At 44.8% G+C, this 18311-nt stretch overlaps 1 protein-coding gene across 2 annotated transcripts in view; it reads right to left on the bottom strand.

The window, feature by feature from the left end:
• MLXIP (MLX interacting protein) overlaps positions 1-18311 on the bottom strand; it is a 58078-nt gene that overhangs the window by 19606 nt on the left and 20161 nt on the right. For both annotated transcript variants that reach the window (XM_060269524.1, XM_035097950.2), the window contains exons 2-9: positions 9894-10000; positions 8101-8186; positions 7321-7410; positions 5331-5372; positions 4511-4682; positions 2755-2838; positions 1781-1878; positions 271-931 (exon numbers count right to left, since the gene is read on the bottom strand). In XM_060269524.1, coding sequence (XP_060125507.1) covers positions 271-931; positions 1781-1878; positions 2755-2838; positions 4511-4682; positions 5331-5372; positions 7321-7410; positions 8101-8186; positions 9894-10000 — 1340 coding nt within the window. The remainder of the gene's footprint in view (positions 1-270; positions 932-1780; positions 1879-2754; positions 2839-4510; positions 4683-5330; positions 5373-7320; positions 7411-8100; positions 8187-9893; positions 10001-18311) is intronic.

The raw sequence follows: 18311 nt of genomic DNA, 5'->3' as shown, positions 1-18311 counted from the left end.
GGTCTGCTATTTAAAAGTCAAACATCCCGCTGTCTCCAGACAGGCCCTTTTGCACTCACCTAAAACAGTCTCTTTGGATGCTGAGTACCTGAGGAATATTTCTCAGGATGAAGGTTTGTCCCCAGACTTGCAGGGTGCCTGCCACACACACACACACAGACTGGCAAGGACCCAAGCACCGTAACCCTTTGTGTGCAGACAGATTGGTAGCACCCATGATGCCTGACTGCACCTGGCCCCAACCCAACGGGGCAGTCCAGGACCACTCACCTGGGGCAATGAAGGCATCTTTCAAGACCAAGGAGACGGTTTCCGGTTTCCGAGCAGGCACTATCTTTTGCAGCTTCTTGGACCTCGTCCCGCCACTGGCCACTGGGAGCGCGAAGGTGGGGCGTGGCTGCAGCAGAGGCTGCCTTTGTGCCACAGCAGTCTGGAGGGTCAGGTTGCAAGGCACACCGCCCCCTGGCTGCTGGGTTGCCAGGAGGCCAGCCTGGCTCTGGCTGAAGGTGGTGGCTGGGACATTGTGCGTCGGAGTGGCTGAGGCTGTGTGAGTGATCACTGAAGATTTGCAGAGCCCAAACTTTGGGACCTCTGAAGCAGCAAACATGGACCCCTGGGAGGCCATGCTGGCATTCAGAGGCAGCGCAGTCTGCTGCGGCAGGGGCTGGGGCAGCACGCCTGGCGGCAGGAGCGGCACCAGAGCCGGGAATGGAGACAGGAACTGTGGCTGGCTGCTCAGAGGGGGTTCAGAATTGAAGTTGGGGGGCTGCAGGAAGGAGTCCGCCCCACTCCTCAGGCCAAGGCACTGGTCAGCACCAACGTCTGTCACAGTGGGAATGATACGGGCAGGAACTGGGGTGGTGACAAGCCCTTCGCTGAGGTCCACTGGGGGAAGTGTGTTGGGCAAAGAACCCGAAGAGAGGTCGGATGTCTGAAAAAGAGAGGGAAGAGGCACGTTAAATGTGGCCAGATACCAGGTGGGATGTTCTGTATTTCTAAACTGGTAAGTATTGGAGGAGAGAAATAGGATCCACGGTTGGCGTCGCCCAGCATCACAAGTAATTCTTACTAAAGTTACATGCTCTTCCCCGCCCTATTATTAGCTATTAAGATAAAACCATGTTAGTTATTACAGCCTGCCTGCTGGAATGAATAGAGCAGAGATAGCCAAACTGTTGCCCGTCAGATGCTGTTGGACTACAATTCCCAGCAGCCTTAGTCAGAAGGTAAAAGATGATGGGACTTGTAGTCCAGCAACACCTGAAGGGCACCCATTTGCATCACATCAGCTACCCCAGGACAGAGTGTCAGCCTTCGACTGGGGAGATCTGGGTTCAGGTCCTTGCTTTATATGGAAACTTGTTTGGTGACCCTGGGACACATGATCTCTTGGCCTAGCCTACCTCACAAGATTGCTGTGTAGATGGAATGGGAGGAATGGAAGAAGGGCAGGACAAAACTGTAAGTAACAAGTAACTTGTGGCATAGTGACAGCCTGAAAGAAAAACCCGCACACACCCCTAACTTGAGTTACAAAAATGTCCCTGCTTCATCATCTACACCTACTTTTCATACTCACAGGTGATCACAGTTAAGACCAAACAGCTAGAGTCAGTCAGTCACACACACACACACACACACACACACACACACACACACACACCAGCTCATGTAGTAAGATCTACATGGACCTTCCCCAGCCTTGCAGGGAGACTAAACCTTCCTCATGCAAAGCACACACTCTAACTGCCACTGAGCAACAATTCTTCCCCATCCTTACCTGGGAAGAATGGCTGCAGGTGTCTTCCAGGGCAGAGCTGGCAGTAGGAGTGATGGGGGTAGCATTGAAGTAACTAGGACGACTGGAAGAAAAAAGATCTGGGCAAAGATGGAGAGGGGGAGGCAAATATTACAATCACTCTTGGATACTCCTATTCATTTTACAGCTGCACTTTGCCAAGCTGGATTTAAATATAAACAGTAAACCTTTGTTATGCATCAGGAAATTAAAAAAAGAAAAAAGCACCTTCCACACTTAAAACAACAATAAAGTAAGGGAATCTGCTTAGTTTACATATGGAAAACCTGCGTTTAGTAAGGAGGGGCCTCTCAGAAAGACACCAGGACCCAAATACCTATTTTTATTTCATTTCTGTTTATTTATTTCAATACATAGTTGCCCTACTTTTAATGCAAGCTATATCCCAAGTAGCATAACCACTGTTACATATTTTTATTAACACTTTTACTCTGCCTTTCCAAAGGCTTACAATCCAACAATTAAAAACCCAAGTAAAGGTGGTGATGACGACAACCACAATAACAACAGGGCCATTCTACCCCTTCAGCATTCTTCCACATGTGCAGACCAATCTAGAGAGAGGTCCACTGCCCAGTGAGGGTACTGCTGCTTTGCCTACAGAAGGGTCAGTATTCATACCCCCTAAACTCTGAATAGAGACAATGATGCTAAATGAAATGCAGCTCTATTCGCAGCACGGTGGTGTTGCTGGTGATGTTAATCACACCCAAATGTTGACTGCCAGTCTAAAACCAGTGGAACAGCACATACCTCCTCTTGGAGGAACTACACCTTATAGGAACAAACTCTGGATACTCCAAAATCCAGATAGTGGAGGGCAATGCAGCAAAACATCAGCATAGCCTAATACTTTCAATATACAGCTTCATAAACGATACCAGGGGAAATATGTACTGGCAAACATGAGTGTGTAACCCCTGCAAAATTCTTACCTTGAAAGAACTCAAAAGTATCCATACAGTTTGGTTGGAGAGGGCTGAGTCCTGGCTGAATCATGTCAGCATTTCCTAAGTGTGCTGGAAAATTTCAAAGAGAAAAAGAGTGAGAAGGTGAACTGGAGAGCTTCTAGACCAGGGTGCTGGCCAGCCGCAATCAGCATGGCCAATGGTCAGAGATGATGGGAGTTGTAGTCCTGTAGCATCAGGAAAGCATCAGTTTAGCTAACCCTGTTCTTGATTCTCTGTGGTGCCCTCTAATACTTTGGAATACAGTTCCCATAAGCCCAAGTCAGCGTGGCCAATGGCCAGGGATAATACGAATTGTAGTCCACAACATCTGGGCACTGTGTTGTATGCACTTAGTATGGATGATTCTGGGAAACTGAGGTTGAGGGTGGTACAGGTCTCACCAATACTGCACCAGTGTGCCCAACTTGCCCAAAAGCACAGTGTGTGGAGGCGGGGGGGGGGTGTTGCAGGAGATCTGGGACCCAACAACTAATACCTGGAGTTTGGGCCCCTGGAATACAGCACTAGAGCCAGGCCAACTTCTCTGTGTTTTCTGTCTCCTATTGCTACCCTCCCTATTTACATAACAAGAGCAACATTGTGATCTGAAAAGCTGTGAAACGATGGCAGCATGCTACAAAACATGGTCGCTTCCCCTCTGAGGCAGTGATGATCAAACTTCCTATTTTCAGGAAACAATTTCTACACTACCTAATATGTCCCCCAAACGCAAGGGGTTTCTGAAGATTTGGGAGGGTGTGTGGAAGACCACATCACGTAGAGCACGGGAGGGTTTCCTGAGACTTTCTACCACCTCACATCAACTGAGAGTGTGTCCAAGAATACCGCCAATGCTCCCCTTGTGCCTGTGTGTTTTGTGGGCGGATTGGAAGTAATGGGTGCGGTTTGCTAGGCACACAGGAAGTTGCCTTTCTACGGAATCAGACCACCATCTGGGTACATGGAACCACAGAGGCTCTTTCAGGGAAGCTTATCCATTATCACTGAACCTTTCACCAAGGACTATTCTCTGGATTAGAAACTATTCCTCTAAAGAAAATAATCTGCCTTGACCTCTAGATTCAAGACAAGAGGTTCTACCAGTTTCCCACCTTTCCCCCCTTCCCCACCAACTTAAGGAATGGAAAGAAACAAGTGCTTAATGTTTAAAGTGAGTGGGATTTGCCTGGAACAGGCGTCCCCAAACTTCGGCCCTCCAGATGTTTTGGACTACAATTCCCAACATCCCTGACCACTGGCCCTGTTAGCTAGGGATCATGTGAGTTGTAGGACAAAACATCTGGAGGGCCGCAGTTTGGGGACGCCTGGCCTGGAAGTTCTTCCCCTAACACCTGAACGGGTGGGCCTGTGATCAAGGAAGATGATCTTTTTTAAAAAATTAAAAGCTTACTGACATAAACTCATACAGAATACAATAAAAAATGATGGTTATGGCAAATAAAAAGAAATGTGAAACTAGAAAAAGTAAAACACAGATACAGAGGAGATGTAATTCTATATATAGTCAGAGATACCCCTTTAAATGTTCCAAGGCAAGATGCTGTGGTCTTTTTAAAACTATCCCAATACTGGTGGCTGCCAGGAAGCACATTTGGAAAGAAGACAGAAAGGTACTTCCTCGCCCCCCCCCCCAACAGGAAAGAACTTGGAAGCACTTGGAAGCCTATCCTGTGGAATTCCTTCTCCACAGAGGATACAGGAAAGGGCAAGCTTCTCTTACCTATCTCTCTGGGATTTGGCCAAGAGACTGGCTGGTGAGATGACAGTGTGGAGAAGAGGGTGTCTGGCAGCTCTGACATAAGCATGTCTGTGCTGAAGAGGCAGTCCAGTTCCATAGGGACTGGCGTTTCCCTGCCGTATGTCTCTTTGTGCCAGAGGAACATGTCATCATCCTGGTCAGGGGAGGGAGGGAAAAGTTAAAACAGGGCCCAGTTTGGATGTCGGTATTTGCAATTTTAGTGGGGACTGTCATATTTTGTATTACTCTCTTTGTGTTTTGGATTGTACAGCACCTAGTTTCTTTGAAAATACATTTTAAAACAAAAACGATACATTAAAAGAAGCAGGAGTGTCTGGAGCTGCACCCAGCTAGCAAGGAGTCCACAAGGCATAAAACTCAGCAATTATTTCCTTTCTCTCTCAATTGAGAGGAGAGTCACAGAGCACATACTGCAATGAACAATTCTTTGGGGATATGGTTTCTTTCAAGGAGAGCTTGACGCACATCTCTCAGTTAAGTCATGGGCATTCTGGTTGGCTCAGCTGCAAGCAAGAAAAACCCAACTCATAGTGGATTTTCTATAGAATAATCAATAGAACCAGTAAAGAACTCTGGAAACTGGTGCTCAACTGTAGCGATTCAGTGAATTTTACTGGTTACAGCACCCCTCACCTCCCCTCTGACCTGCAGACTGCCCTAGTTTCACACCTAATTTTTAAGCAAAAATAAGAGGAATACCTTCTTCTTAACAGTGCTGGGATTTCACTTTTAAAATACTTTCAGTATTTAAACAAACAAAATGAGCTAACTCAGCACCTACCCGGACCAAGCTGGAGAGGTCTTCATCTTTATGTTTCTGCAACTGAAGAAGAAAAAGAGATTTTTTTCCCCCACGGAATTACAACACAGTTCTAGTGTTACCATGAACTGGAGCTCCTATTTGTGTGAGGGATTCTTACTGCCTTGAAGCAAAATATTTTATTTACCATTCAAAAGATGTTTATTCGGCTTTACGCCCATCATAAAACACAACACAACAAAACAAATCAAATAAAACAGCGGACTCGTACAAGCCAGAAATAATATAACACAATTCACAGCTCACAAGGACAAATATTAACAATTCAAACAGAAAAGATTAAGATTAAAAATTTAGGATTATTTATCATTCAGAGCTGGCCTGCCCATGAGGTGGAGTGAGGCAGCCACAATGAGAGGCATAAGCCCGAGAGGCTGTGCCACCACAGGCTCCCTACCCACCCAGCTACCAGCGGAGAAACGGTTCAGGCAGTGGCACCAGTTTCCAGAGAGATCTGGGCCATGAACAAGAAACCCTATCAAATCCTGAAAGTGACCCTCTAGGATGTTATCATGAGTCTATCATGAGTTTGCATGAGTTAGGAGTGTAAAAACAGCTATCCTTGAAGGAAGCATGTCAACAGCTCGAAAAAAGGCCTGGTTGCAAGGGGAACAGTGATAGAAATGTGACATTAGAGACTCAAAAGGCCTGGGCACCTGGGGCACCCCAAGGTACGGTAATTGCGGGGGAGCAGATCACAGTATGGAGCCATACATGTTTACCATCCTATGACCTGCAATCTTTCCTGATGTATGTAGAAGGATGTTTATGTTTTAAGAATATTTAGATGTTTTAGGACTCTCTTTGTGTGCTTTGCCTATAATAAAAAGGTAAAGGGACCCCTGACCATTAGGTCCAGTCGTGACCGACTCGGGTTGCGCACTCATCTCGCATTATTGGCCGAGGGAGCCAGCGTATAGTTTCCAGGTCATGTGGCCAGCATGACAAAGCCGCTTCTGGCAAACCAGAGCAGCACATGGAAACGCCGTTTACCTTCCCGCTGTAGAGGTTCCTATTTATCTACTTGCATTTTGACGTGCTTTCGAACTGCTAGGTTGGCAGGAGCTGGGACCAAGCAACGGGAGCTCACCCCGTCACAGGAATTCGAACCGCTGACCTTCTGATCGGCAAGCCCTAGGCTCAGTGGTTTAACCACAGCGCCACCTGGGTCCCCTATAATACCCTTGTTCTAATTCTTATTAACTGGCCGTTCGGATAGAACAACCGCGTTGAGTTGAGCTCTGCCCTATTGCAATAGCTACAATAAATTCTGGGTTCCTCCTGGATACTGAACTTGAATTCATTTCCTTGGTTGCATGTTTAATTTAAAAGGCTCCTCACCTGGGTAATGAACAGCGTGGAGTAGAAGCAAATTCTTACCACAGGTTGGATGGCCACCTGTCATGTATGATGCAGTTGGGATTCCTGCACTGCAGGCTAGATGGCCCCGGGGGTCCCTTCCAACTCTATAGTTCGATGATACTTGGGACTATTCAGGTGATCCAGGACAATATGAGTGACATCAGAATGCACAAATCAGTACAAAATTAACATTTTATTGTTCTGGACCAGCATACAGTGGTACCTCGAATTACAAATGCCTCAGGTTACAAACGCTTCAGGTTGCAAACTCCACTAACCTGGAAGAGTTACCTCAAGTTACCCAGGATGAGAACGGAAATCGTTTGCTGGTGGCGTAGCGGCAGCAAGAGGCCCCAATAGCGAAAGCACACCTCTAGTTAAGAACAGTTTCAGGTTAAGAACAGACCTCCAGAACGAATTGAGTTCATAACTAGAGGTACCACTGTATTTGTACTAATATAGTTGAATTACCAACCCTTTTCATTCTTAAGCCTTCATTGGTAATCTGAAACTTTTCCTTCCTTTCTGGAGGCAATTGAGAAGATACTGGTCTACTTCCAAATTGAAAACTGGGTGTGAAAAAGCATACCCTTTTTTTGAAGTAGGTTCTCCACTTGTGGTACTCTCGAATTACTACTTCTATCCGCCGCTTCCAATACTTCCCTTCTGTTGCAATAGCCTGAGGAAAAAAAACTGTTTTAAAAATGAAGTGGTGGTGGTGAAGTACAGTCACTTGTGTTCACTTTACACATGCAATTGCAACCTCACGTGGGCACCGGGGGAATGGAGGAATCAATAAACAAAGAGTGGGAGAAACCCGTTCCCCACCCTTCATTTATTTCTCTCCTACCCACCCACTCAACAGGTTTTCCTTGCTTATTGGAAGGGAAGGTTACAATTCCCTTCCAATTCCCTTCCCTTGCTTATTGAATGGGAAGGTTACAAATCTGGGAACGTTACAACTCCCAAAGAGGTTTAAGAACTAATCCGTTTCCCCAGGGAACTATGGGAATTGTAGCTCTGAGGGGGAATAGGGATCTCAAAATAACCCTTAGCACTCTTAACAAACTACACCACCTGGCCTCTAGCATCTGACACACCATCTTCCTGTTGGTGGGACCCACCTGCCCACCCAGAACTGAAAGGAAGTCTACATTCAAATACTGTATGTGCATTTGCTTATGTACTGATTTGTTGTGCTCCTTACCCCCCCCCCTCTCTACCCCAGTGTCAAAACACAACAGAGAACTTTGAAAAGGCAGGAAGGGGCTGATAAGCAAAGGCAATTAAGGTGAAAGCAGCATAAAATCAGATCAGCATGAAGCCATATCCTCTGTACCACAGTCACATTTTTCTCTGCCTGTTGTACCTCAGGGCGCCGGTGCTCATCTACCTCCACAGAACCATCCAGGGGAGTCACAAAGTGGCACACAGGGTTCTTCCGCTTCTCCAGATCTGCAACACAAACCAGAGCATTAGCAGTGCACATCTCTAGGGGGAGCAAGCAAGGTCAGATTTAACAGCCATGCTATGTAAGCCACAGAACAGGACTTCCACTGTTAAAGAACCAGGGCTGTCCACATGCCAGGTTCTGCCATAGCTGCCAAGTTATCCCTTTTTTTAAGGGAAATTCCCTTATGCTGAATAGGCTTCCTCGTGAGAAAAGGGAAAACTTGGCAGCTATGGGTTCTGCACAAGTGTTAAGAAAAAAATAAAAAGGAAAGTGTGGCATGAGGAGCAGAATTCAGCTACTGTACATGGCAGAAATTCAGTAGGGAACCTTCCAATCTTCTCCATAAAGGGCTGGTTTTTGTATGCACAGAGAGAGAGAGATCATAAGGAAGGCTCGAGGAGAAACTCGCTTACCTAATTCACATTTCCTCAATCAATATGAAAACCAAAAAACACAGCTATCCTTTGAAATCTGCAATTCTCCGAATTTTGCTTTACAGTTTTACAACGAAGAAATGCTTACAAAAAGCATATAATATATAGGTAATTTAAATGCTATGTAAACGACTTAGGAGGTTTTCGTCACAATTAAGCAGCATTATAAGTTTTGTTAAATAAATAAAAATGTATTAGGAAAAAGTATGCATGGAAATTTGTGTATTAATTAAAATAATATACAGAAATCAGCATATTGGGCAAATGTACATAAAAATATTCACACATACCTGGATATGTGCACATGATTATGCACTTGAAGGTTTGTGGGAATTTCTTAAAAACTGCAAACTGATTTAGAAATGGCGAAAACTGAACTTAAGATGGAAAAATGAGAAAGTGAAATTGACAGGAGTGGGGAGGGGCCATAGCTCGGCGGTAGAACACCTGCTTTGCATGCAGAAGATTCCAGGTTCAATCCCCGGGTAGACAATACAGAGCTAGATGGATCAAGGGTCTGACTTGGTGTAAGGCAGCTTCCTAAGTCCCTAACTGGCCTCAAACTTATATGCTTCCTCCTCCAAGCCTCCCCTCACCAGAGGCAGAAGTGAAGGACATCGCCAGAAAGACCCCACATCGCTGGGGGAAGTAGTGAACAATTGAACCAGGGAGATGTCTGGGGGGGGGTTCAGGTTCAAACATTCCCTTTTATTTTAGTTTAAAATGAAACCTCACCATTCAATTAAAAATGTTCAAGGTTACTTTCAATAATAATAAAATAAAAAGAACAAATTCGAATCAAACCAGAGAGGAGAGGAACCAAAGGAGGGGCAGCTGGCTTTGCTCCCACCATGGGCACATTCCTAGGGAGCAAAGAATGGTTGAGCAGGCCTTGGCCTCTGATGCATAGAGGGAGTTAGAGGAGACAGAACCTTTCCAGTGGTGGAGCCTAAACCATGGAGCTTTCTCAAAAGGGAAACTTGCCTGCCTCTGGCATTACTGGGGTTCCCAGGAAAGGCTGAGATTTTGCTTTCAACTGGTATCAATGGAGAAGTTGCCCCTCCTGCCTGATTTGGCTATGGGATGTTTCTTCCTGGTTTTGTGTGACAAGGTGGCTTTGTTGTGGCTTTTATACTGCTGCTTATATTGCCTGCACATTCTGAAAGAGGACAAGGCATGTGATATGTAATAAACAAACAGAAGTCCCAGGCTGGCCACGTACTAATGTGTGGATTTCCCCAAAGCACCCAAACGTTTAGGATGGGCACAACTTACACTGAATGTACCAAGCCCTCCAGATGGCGTTGTTGAGCCGGATTTTATCCCTACACTGAAGCTTCAGGCCTTTGAAATTCTTCCACTTGGGTGAAACCAACTTGCCGCTGCAACAAAGCAGAGAAGGTTCAGATTTAAACAACAATAATAAACAATGTATTCTGAATCAAACCAAAGCAAAGATATAGCACACCGGGCTGACAGCTTTGAAGGCTACCTGGGCCTGAGTTTTAATTCTGACCAGGCCTGAAAGCAGAGCTAAAGGGGACAAGTTGTGACTCATGGGGGACATTGAAACCCCTTACTATAGTCTGTCTTGCTGCCAGGGCAAACCCATGTTTCTACTCCAGCCAGCCCTGCTCACATACAACTTTTTTTAAAAAAGGCAGCAGATGTTTAGACATTCTGTTCTGTTGAAGCTAATATGTGCCTTAAAAGAGTCACATCCCTTTTGATCGCTGTGCTAGTTTCTGGATTTGGGGTATAGTCAGTGCTATTTTTTCTAGAAAAAGAGGTGCTGGAACTCACAATGAACACCTCCCTTGTTCTCCTATAGGTAAGGTAAAGGTAAAGGACCCCTGGACGGTTAAGTCCAGTCAAAGGCAACGATGGGGTTGCGGCGCTCATCTCACTTCAGGCCAAGGGAGTCAGCGTTTGTCCACAGACAGGTTTCCGGGACATGTGGCCAGCAGGACTAAACTGCTACTGGCACAACGGAACACCATGACGGAAGCCAGAGCACACAGAAACACTGTTTTCCTTCCCGCCCCAGTGGTACCTATTTATCTACTTGCACTGGCATGCTTTTGAACTGCTAGGTTGGCAGGAGTTGGGACAGAGCAACAGGCGTTCACCCTGTCACGGGGATTAAAACCACCAACCTTACGATCAGCAAGCCCAAGAGGCTCAGACCACAGCACCACCCACGTCCGATAATGGCAATGGTGTCTAACCTGAGAGGAGGTGTCAGAATTGAGTATAGTACTCTGGAGCAGTGGCTTTAAAAACTGCCTTGTATGAGCTTCCTATAAGCCTTACAAGGTCAGACTACTGTATTTGTCATTTTAACCTAACAGATGACTGATGGGGGCAGCTCTCCAGGTTCTCAAGCAGGGAGGGATTTCTCCCATGCCATCATTTCTCTTAGCTGGAGATGCCATGAGTTGAACCTGGGACCTTTGCCCACAAAGCGTGTGGTTTTCTGCTGAGCTATGGCCCCTCCCTAAGGAATGCTGGAGAGTCCCATGAAAGCCTATCAGGTCTTTCTTTGCTGGTGAGGACAAGCTTCTCTAGGAAAGGAAAGATAGCTCACCCACTGCTGTGGATTATCTCCTGCAACTGCAAGCCGTGCGGTGAGTGTTGGGATGTTCTACGGCACACCCAGTTCATAAAGGGTAATGGTAAGACCCAAGAGCCTTAGAAGTTAGAACATGCCCAAGAACCCTTTGCAACATGAAGGGATTCAATGGTTGATGTGCAGAGGTTCCTTCTCAGCTATACTGCTGAAAGCATTTCCTGAGAGACTGCCTAAAAAATGAAGCCAGTGCCCTGAGAAATCAAGCCCATCCAGAATCATCTACAACTTTAAAAACATATTTCGCGTTTCAGGATTGGTTGTGTTCGGGAATTTTTCCTGTGTTGAAAGCTGGTGGAGATTAAGACATAGAAAGTTTTTAAGTGTATTCCTGCAGGATGGCCTCATAACTTGAGTCAAAAGTAGTACTGAAGTGGCTATAGGGGAAGTATTAACTCTGGCCCAGCACAGATGGGCCATGTTTCAACCTCTCTCTCAATGCTGCCTTTCACAAGCAAAATTATGTGCAAAAAGGTTTTAAAGGTCACCATGGGGCAGCATGCCAACAGACAGCAAGCAAAGAAAAAGGGAAGAAAAAAATCACGTGGAAAACAACTTGTAAGGCAGAGGACAGACTTAAATATTAACCTCTTGACCATCTCGCCACACTTACCAAACACTATTGCAGATAGAGGTGAAAAAACATACTTAAAAAATGAACAGAGGAGCATCTGTTCCAATCTGAATTTAAAATGAGGAATGCGGTCGCTAGAGCATGGAAGAGACAGAATTAAGTGACGCCAGATGACCTCAACTGATCAATTCATTCAAAGACAGCAGAGGAAGTCCATGTTTTGCTGAACCGCAGAACAGCTGATGGGGTTCATTGAGAACAGCTATTTTCAAACTGTTTGTAATCATGAGAGGGACTAAAATGTGCCTTGAAACATCCAGCCATGATTCTTGATGACCCACCACTCCATGCCCCTTAGAGCAAGGAAACCACACATAGCAGCTGTCAGGGAACCACCAGGGGTCAGTAGAGAGCCAGGTGAATCAGGACAGGGGCTCTCCGGATGCCGGACCCCCAGAGCCTAGCGGCTGGCAGCTTCCTCCGGAAGGTGGGACTGGGGCTCAGGAGGAGGTGCAGACCCTTAGGGATGTTGAGAAGATGAGGTTTCCAGAGAGAGGGCTGCAGAGGGTGGACCAAAGAGGGGGAGGCTCCAGAAGCTACAGTGCCAGTCCCTCAACTGAACAGCTCTAGCGGAGAAGGCGCTCCACCAGCACCCTCACCCCAACAGAGAAGGGGGGGGAGAGGAGGGACCAACGGAGGAGGTTTAGGGTGCCCAGGGGGCTGTGTTGGCTGAAGTCATGAAGGGAGGTGCTTCCAGATTCTGAATCGGAATAGTACAGTCATGCTTTTTGATGCTCTGTCTTGTACGGTACATATGTATATAATAAAACCCTGTAAAAACCAAGCACGGGGTTTGGAACGGCTTACTTGTGAGGAAGCAACCAACACCATTACATGCACACACATATATGCACACACATGCACACACATATACGGGGTGTGGCATCACTCTGAAGGAGGAAGCAAGGACATGCTGGGATTCACGCAGCTAGCACAAGGTACCACCACTAGCCAGAAAGCACAGAAAACTCACTGCATTTGCCTGGACAAATGAGGGCAGGGTGCCAAGAGGCAACATGAACTGGGATATCCTGTGCTGGGATATCGTGGGTTTCGGAAGCTGATCTAACCTGATTTAAAGGGTGTGTGTGTGTGTGTGTGTGTACTGAAGAGAGTGTTCAAAATTAATTTGGAAAAAATCCATGCAACCCTAGTGAGCACTACAATTGATGGCCTCCAAGTGCAGGAGATGGATGGACTTTTGAATTGAGTTTACAAAAGCCATGTGGGTTGTGGGACTAAAATGGGCCCTGCAGCTCTTGCTCCTTTGCCACCTGCCTGGCTATATGCAACGTGATTTAGAGAAAGCAAGGCAACTGCAGGCATGAGAAGGCGCACAGAAGCTTGGAAAAGTGACAAGCTTTCCCTGCATCTAGTGCAGGGACAAAAGCCCTGATCTCTCACACCTGCTGGTCCAGTGACAGCTGCTTGCTTTTCCCTGGGATTGCCAGAGCTAGCATTATTCTCCAAATAATCCTGTAATGGTTCATGGCGACAACGGCATCTGTGACGGGCTTAAGTCTAGACAGGGTGGACACAGCCACCTGGCTTCCTTTCTGGTCCACTGCTTGGGAGGCAGTGTTTGGCTTTATCTGTTTTTAAGCACTTTGAGCAGAATGGCTGATGCCACATAGGACCTCTTCAATCCTTGCCATGCTTTAAAAGAAAATGCCTCGCCCCATCAGGAACACAAATTCACTAAACACGAGGCTCTCCCTCTGGGTTCATTCTCTGATGTTACATTCCATTTGAAAAACCACACACAAGGGAGCAACTACAATTTCTGGGGCAAAACAATGACATAGGAAATCCATAATCAGACTTCTTGGTGCTTTACTGTAAAAACTGTTTTTAACTTAAAAGTTGCGTCCTGTCATTCTGACTAAATGGGCTGGTTAACTGCATTCCTAGAAAATATCCAAAGTGAAGTTCATGCCCCTTAAACTCAAAATCAGGGTGGATAAAAATCAATGATTTTTTAAAATATTTTTTTTTCAAAAAATCAGATTTATTTTTTTAAAATCAGTTTTTTTAAAAAAAATTGGATTTTTAAAAATAAAATGCTTTTGGAGGAAAAATCTTTCTAAAGATAGTTTTCTATTCAAGTTACATTATAGTCCAAAGGCTATTCATCAGGAAATAAGAATTTGATTTAAGTTTTTCATGTATGCTAAAACTCAGTCTGTTCTTTTATTATTATTGTTTAACCACATCAGTTAACAAACATGGATACATATGCTATAATGTTATTGTTTTAGTTAAATAAATTGTTTAAATTGTTATGAAGGAAATGATGATTTTTTTCTTTCTAATAAAGTACAGCAGAAAAGTTGTCCAAATATAAACAGTTAACTTATTAAACCTCACAATTATTTCATAATTATCTGTCTATGTATTTCTAATAGTATAACCAAATCAGTCATTTTTGATATAACTGTAAAAATTACTCTGAAAATTTATTATTCCAAAAATGAAACCTCCATCTGGTTGTAAATATTAAGATTATACCAGCAAGAATGAGTCTTTCAGTAAAAAAAATAATGATTTAAATCAAGTCTTACTGACTAGTGATTTAAATCGATTTGACTTAAATCAAATCCACCCTGCTCAAAATAGATTCCTAAATAAGATTTTAGTGACTTGCTGCTGCACATTTTACAGCCAACCCACTGACAATTGCTTTGTCAAAAGCGGGTAGCAAAAACCTGTGGTAACTGTTTAGCTCCTTCTGTATTGTGCTATTACCACAGCACCTGACCTATGCAGCTCCTGTACTTGACTCCCTACTCCTTATTCCAGCTGTTGCCAACCTGATGCCCTCCAGATGGTTTGAACAAAAACACCTGAAAGGCACCAGATTGGCAAAGACTTCTCCATTCCATTATATAGCAATGAAATATATACAATTTAAAACAAAACACCACCACCAAACACACATCATCCTGCTGGACACTGAAAAGTATTTTGTCGTTTAGTCATGTCTGACTCTTCGTGACCCCATGGACCAGAGCACGCCAGGCACTCCTGTCTTGCACTGCCTCCCGCAGTTTGGTCAGACTCATGTTCGTAGCTTTGAGAACACTGTCCATTTGTCCAACCATCTCGTCCTCTGTCGTCCAGAAGTGGCCAAAGTATTGGAGCCTCAGCTTCACGATCTGTCCTTCCAGTGAGCACTCAGGGCTGATTTCCTTCAGGATGGATAGGTTTGATCTTCTTGCAGTCCATGGGACTCTCAAGAGTCTCCTCCAGCACCATAATTCAAAAGCATCAATTCTTTGGCAATCAGCCTTCTTTGTGGTCCAGCTCTCACTTCCATACATCACTACTGGGAAAATCACAGACTTGAATCATCTACTAACGCATCTCTTTGTCTCCTGAGATTCCAGGGCTTTCCAAAAGAGTGAATGCCCAAGGTAGATATAATACTTCAGCTTCTTTTGTTGCCTTAGCTCCAATTGCCTAACATACAATGAAACTGTGACTACAGGGGTTCAGATATTCCTGGTGTCCAACGCTCAGTTTCCTATCAAGCAATGCTGGCGATGGCAACCTCGGCATCTTGTGCATCCAAGACAGGCAGGAAAAGTTTTGTGCAACAAGGGTATTTGTGTCTCCCACTCTCACAAGATAAGACTTCGTGGCCTTAGGCAGCAATCAACAGATACTGAGGGCCCAAATATATGATATTTCAAATGCACAGTGTGCAGCTTTGGCCACAGGTTTTTCTCTTGAATACAAAGCATGTGGGTGGGGGTTCCCTAGGAATGCAAAGTGTGGGGAACCCCTCCCTCTCCAGCTGCAATCTTGGTGGTGCACCATCCCTGCATTAGCCTTGGACACTGAGGCAGAGCTATTTCTATATATTGTGGCTTTTTTCCTTTCAGGCCACGGACATGATATAAATGACAAGCAATATCATCATATTTACACCCCACACCATCCTCAAAGGAGCCCAAGGTGGCAAACATACTAATACTAATAACAATTAAAAACATCTAACAAACAACTGAAGACCACCTTCAAAAACTTAATTAAAACTTAATTAAAACTAAAAAAAAGGCTCTGATATGTTATTAGGGTGGCAAAGTTAGATTTTTGTATGTAAATGCTATTCGGAGTTATTAGCAAGTTATTAACAAATAATAGTAATCAAATATTGACAAACTTGTTTAGAAACAAAAATAGCTCTACAGTCTGGATGTGTATAATGCACTCTACTCTCTCTTGGCTGAAATCCTGGAGGGAGAGATTCAAGTTCTCAGTCCAAGTTAATGGCAGGTCAGATCATAATTAATCCCCAAACCAAGAGGCAGGCAATACTTTAATTAACCTGCACTGCATGAGGTGACTTTTTAAAGCTGCTAATTCCCAGAATGTCATACTGCCTCCCTTTAATCCTGTATTTCCTAAGAGCAAAGTATTCTTTAAAAAAAAACAAAAACCCTCTTGTGCCATTTATTTACAACCTCCTAGAGAAGATAAAACAGCACAGGAAAGATATGAAGAACATTAGATTTGAGAAAGCAAGCAAGCAAAGCTGAGTTCATGGTAAGTTCTGAAAGCAGGGAACCATCCACGGGCAAACTGGAGCAAATGTACCCCAGAAGATCAAGGAAGAATCAAGCCGTGCAGCAGTGGAGGGAAATGCAGCTCTTTCCCCCCAACCTCAGTCTGTATAGCAAAAGCTATACAATGAAGGTGTTAGATGCACCTCTGTTGGGGGGAGGGAGGTTGCCACAGAGAATGCCCTCTCCCAGGCTGCCACCCCCAAACCTCTGAGGATGATGGTATAATTCCCCTAAAATTAATCAGGAATCCCTTGCCACATGCCGAGAGATTACAATAGGAGGTTGTTTATTTCTGGGTGGCATGTGCGTCTCATGTGACTTTCAATTTAATTTTATCAGGTAAGCACCTGTGCAGCATCGCAGGTGTACATTAGGAGCAAAAGGGGGCAAATGCTCTGTGGTGCTCCACAAGGTGCGGCGACACAGCTGAGTTCATGAAACAAAAGCAATTCCTTACAGCTACACTGCGGCAAAGGGTCGTCTGCACTACTGACCCAACGGCCATGAAACAGAGGGTCAGAAATGAAAATGGCAGGTTACTATTTCCCGCCCAGTAAGCCAGCCCCAACGTTAAAAACAACAACACAGGTTTTCAGGTTTAAGAAACCTCCCACCAGTGATAATAGTGCAAAGCTAAAGCACATAAGCACTAGTACAGAGACAGTGAAATAGTAGAACAGCAGTAACAGAGCAGCTCTGAAAAGGCACTGGACAAACAGGCAGACATTGTGGCAGCAGTTGAGATCGCTGGCCCTTAAAGTGCTACCTGCAGAACTGCAGCGGGGGGGAAACGCTTGTGCAGACTGTCTTGATGAGAGAATGACAATCAATGTTTTCTGCTAAACCAAACTTCAAGCAGTGAAAGAGCACCTGAGCCATGCAGATTGCTTCCCTTCTTTGCCTTGAAACAGGTGGGGAGAGTGCTGCTACTGCACTTAGATTCCGGACATCTGGGTGACCATTCTGAGAACAGGACGCTGGACTAGAGAGGCTACTGGGGTGGCTGCCTGATTCACCAGGCTATTCTTATATTCTTAATGTTAACTAATGCTTTCCTTCCGTGATCTGGTGCTCTCCAGTTGTGTGCTGGGCCACAACTGCCATGATACCTGAACTGTGGTCAAGCTGGCTGGGACTAATGGAAGTTGGAGTCAAAAAACAACTGGAGGGTGCCAGGTTGGGGAGGGCTGGTTAGTGCATTGCACATGCTGCTTCAGTGGACCACAGGCCCTGTGATTTGGCTGCTATCTGCTCATTGCTCCTTTGCCCTTGAAAGCAACTATGCTCTGAATGACTGAATCAAAAGGCTGGGTTGTACAGTGGAGAAACATGACTGCCACAGTCCAGACTGCTGAACTTTAAATCGTCTTCACCAGTCATGGTAAAATAATTCAAAAGTTTGATATATACATATCTGTCACCAAATATTGCCGGAACAGAGTTTCCGGATAACCAATCTGTTTCGTTCCATGCTTCATCAGCCAATCTTGATCAATTTCAGCTTGTTAAGAAATTGAACTGCATCCTTCTCGTATTAATTCTTAAAAGTGTGGCTGATGAAGAATTGATCACGATTGGCTGAAGGTTTAGAGACTTTGGTTGTAATTTCTGATCATTTGTATTAGTCTATAAGTAGTGTTTAGTGCCATTGTTTTTGACCATCGTGTTATATTGTTCAGCTTGTCTATATTGCAACGCAGGGGTCTGTTTATGGATTACAGTTCAGACTGCAGCATGGGATGGGGGTTAACATTCTGAAATCCTCTTCTTTGTTTATACCATTTCCAAACCTCTCAATTAATAAAAATATATCAGAAAACTAAAGCAAGAACAAATGTTACAAAAATATACAGAAGAATTAG

Source organism: Zootoca vivipara, chromosome 17 (genome assembly GCF_963506605.1).
Source record: "Zootoca vivipara chromosome 17, rZooViv1.1, whole genome shotgun sequence".
NCBI classification, from domain to species: domain Eukaryota; kingdom Metazoa; phylum Chordata; class Lepidosauria; order Squamata; family Lacertidae; genus Zootoca; species Zootoca vivipara.
The sequence above is the reverse complement of the archived record's forward strand: the minus strand, read 5'-3'. Positions and strand labels throughout refer to the sequence as shown.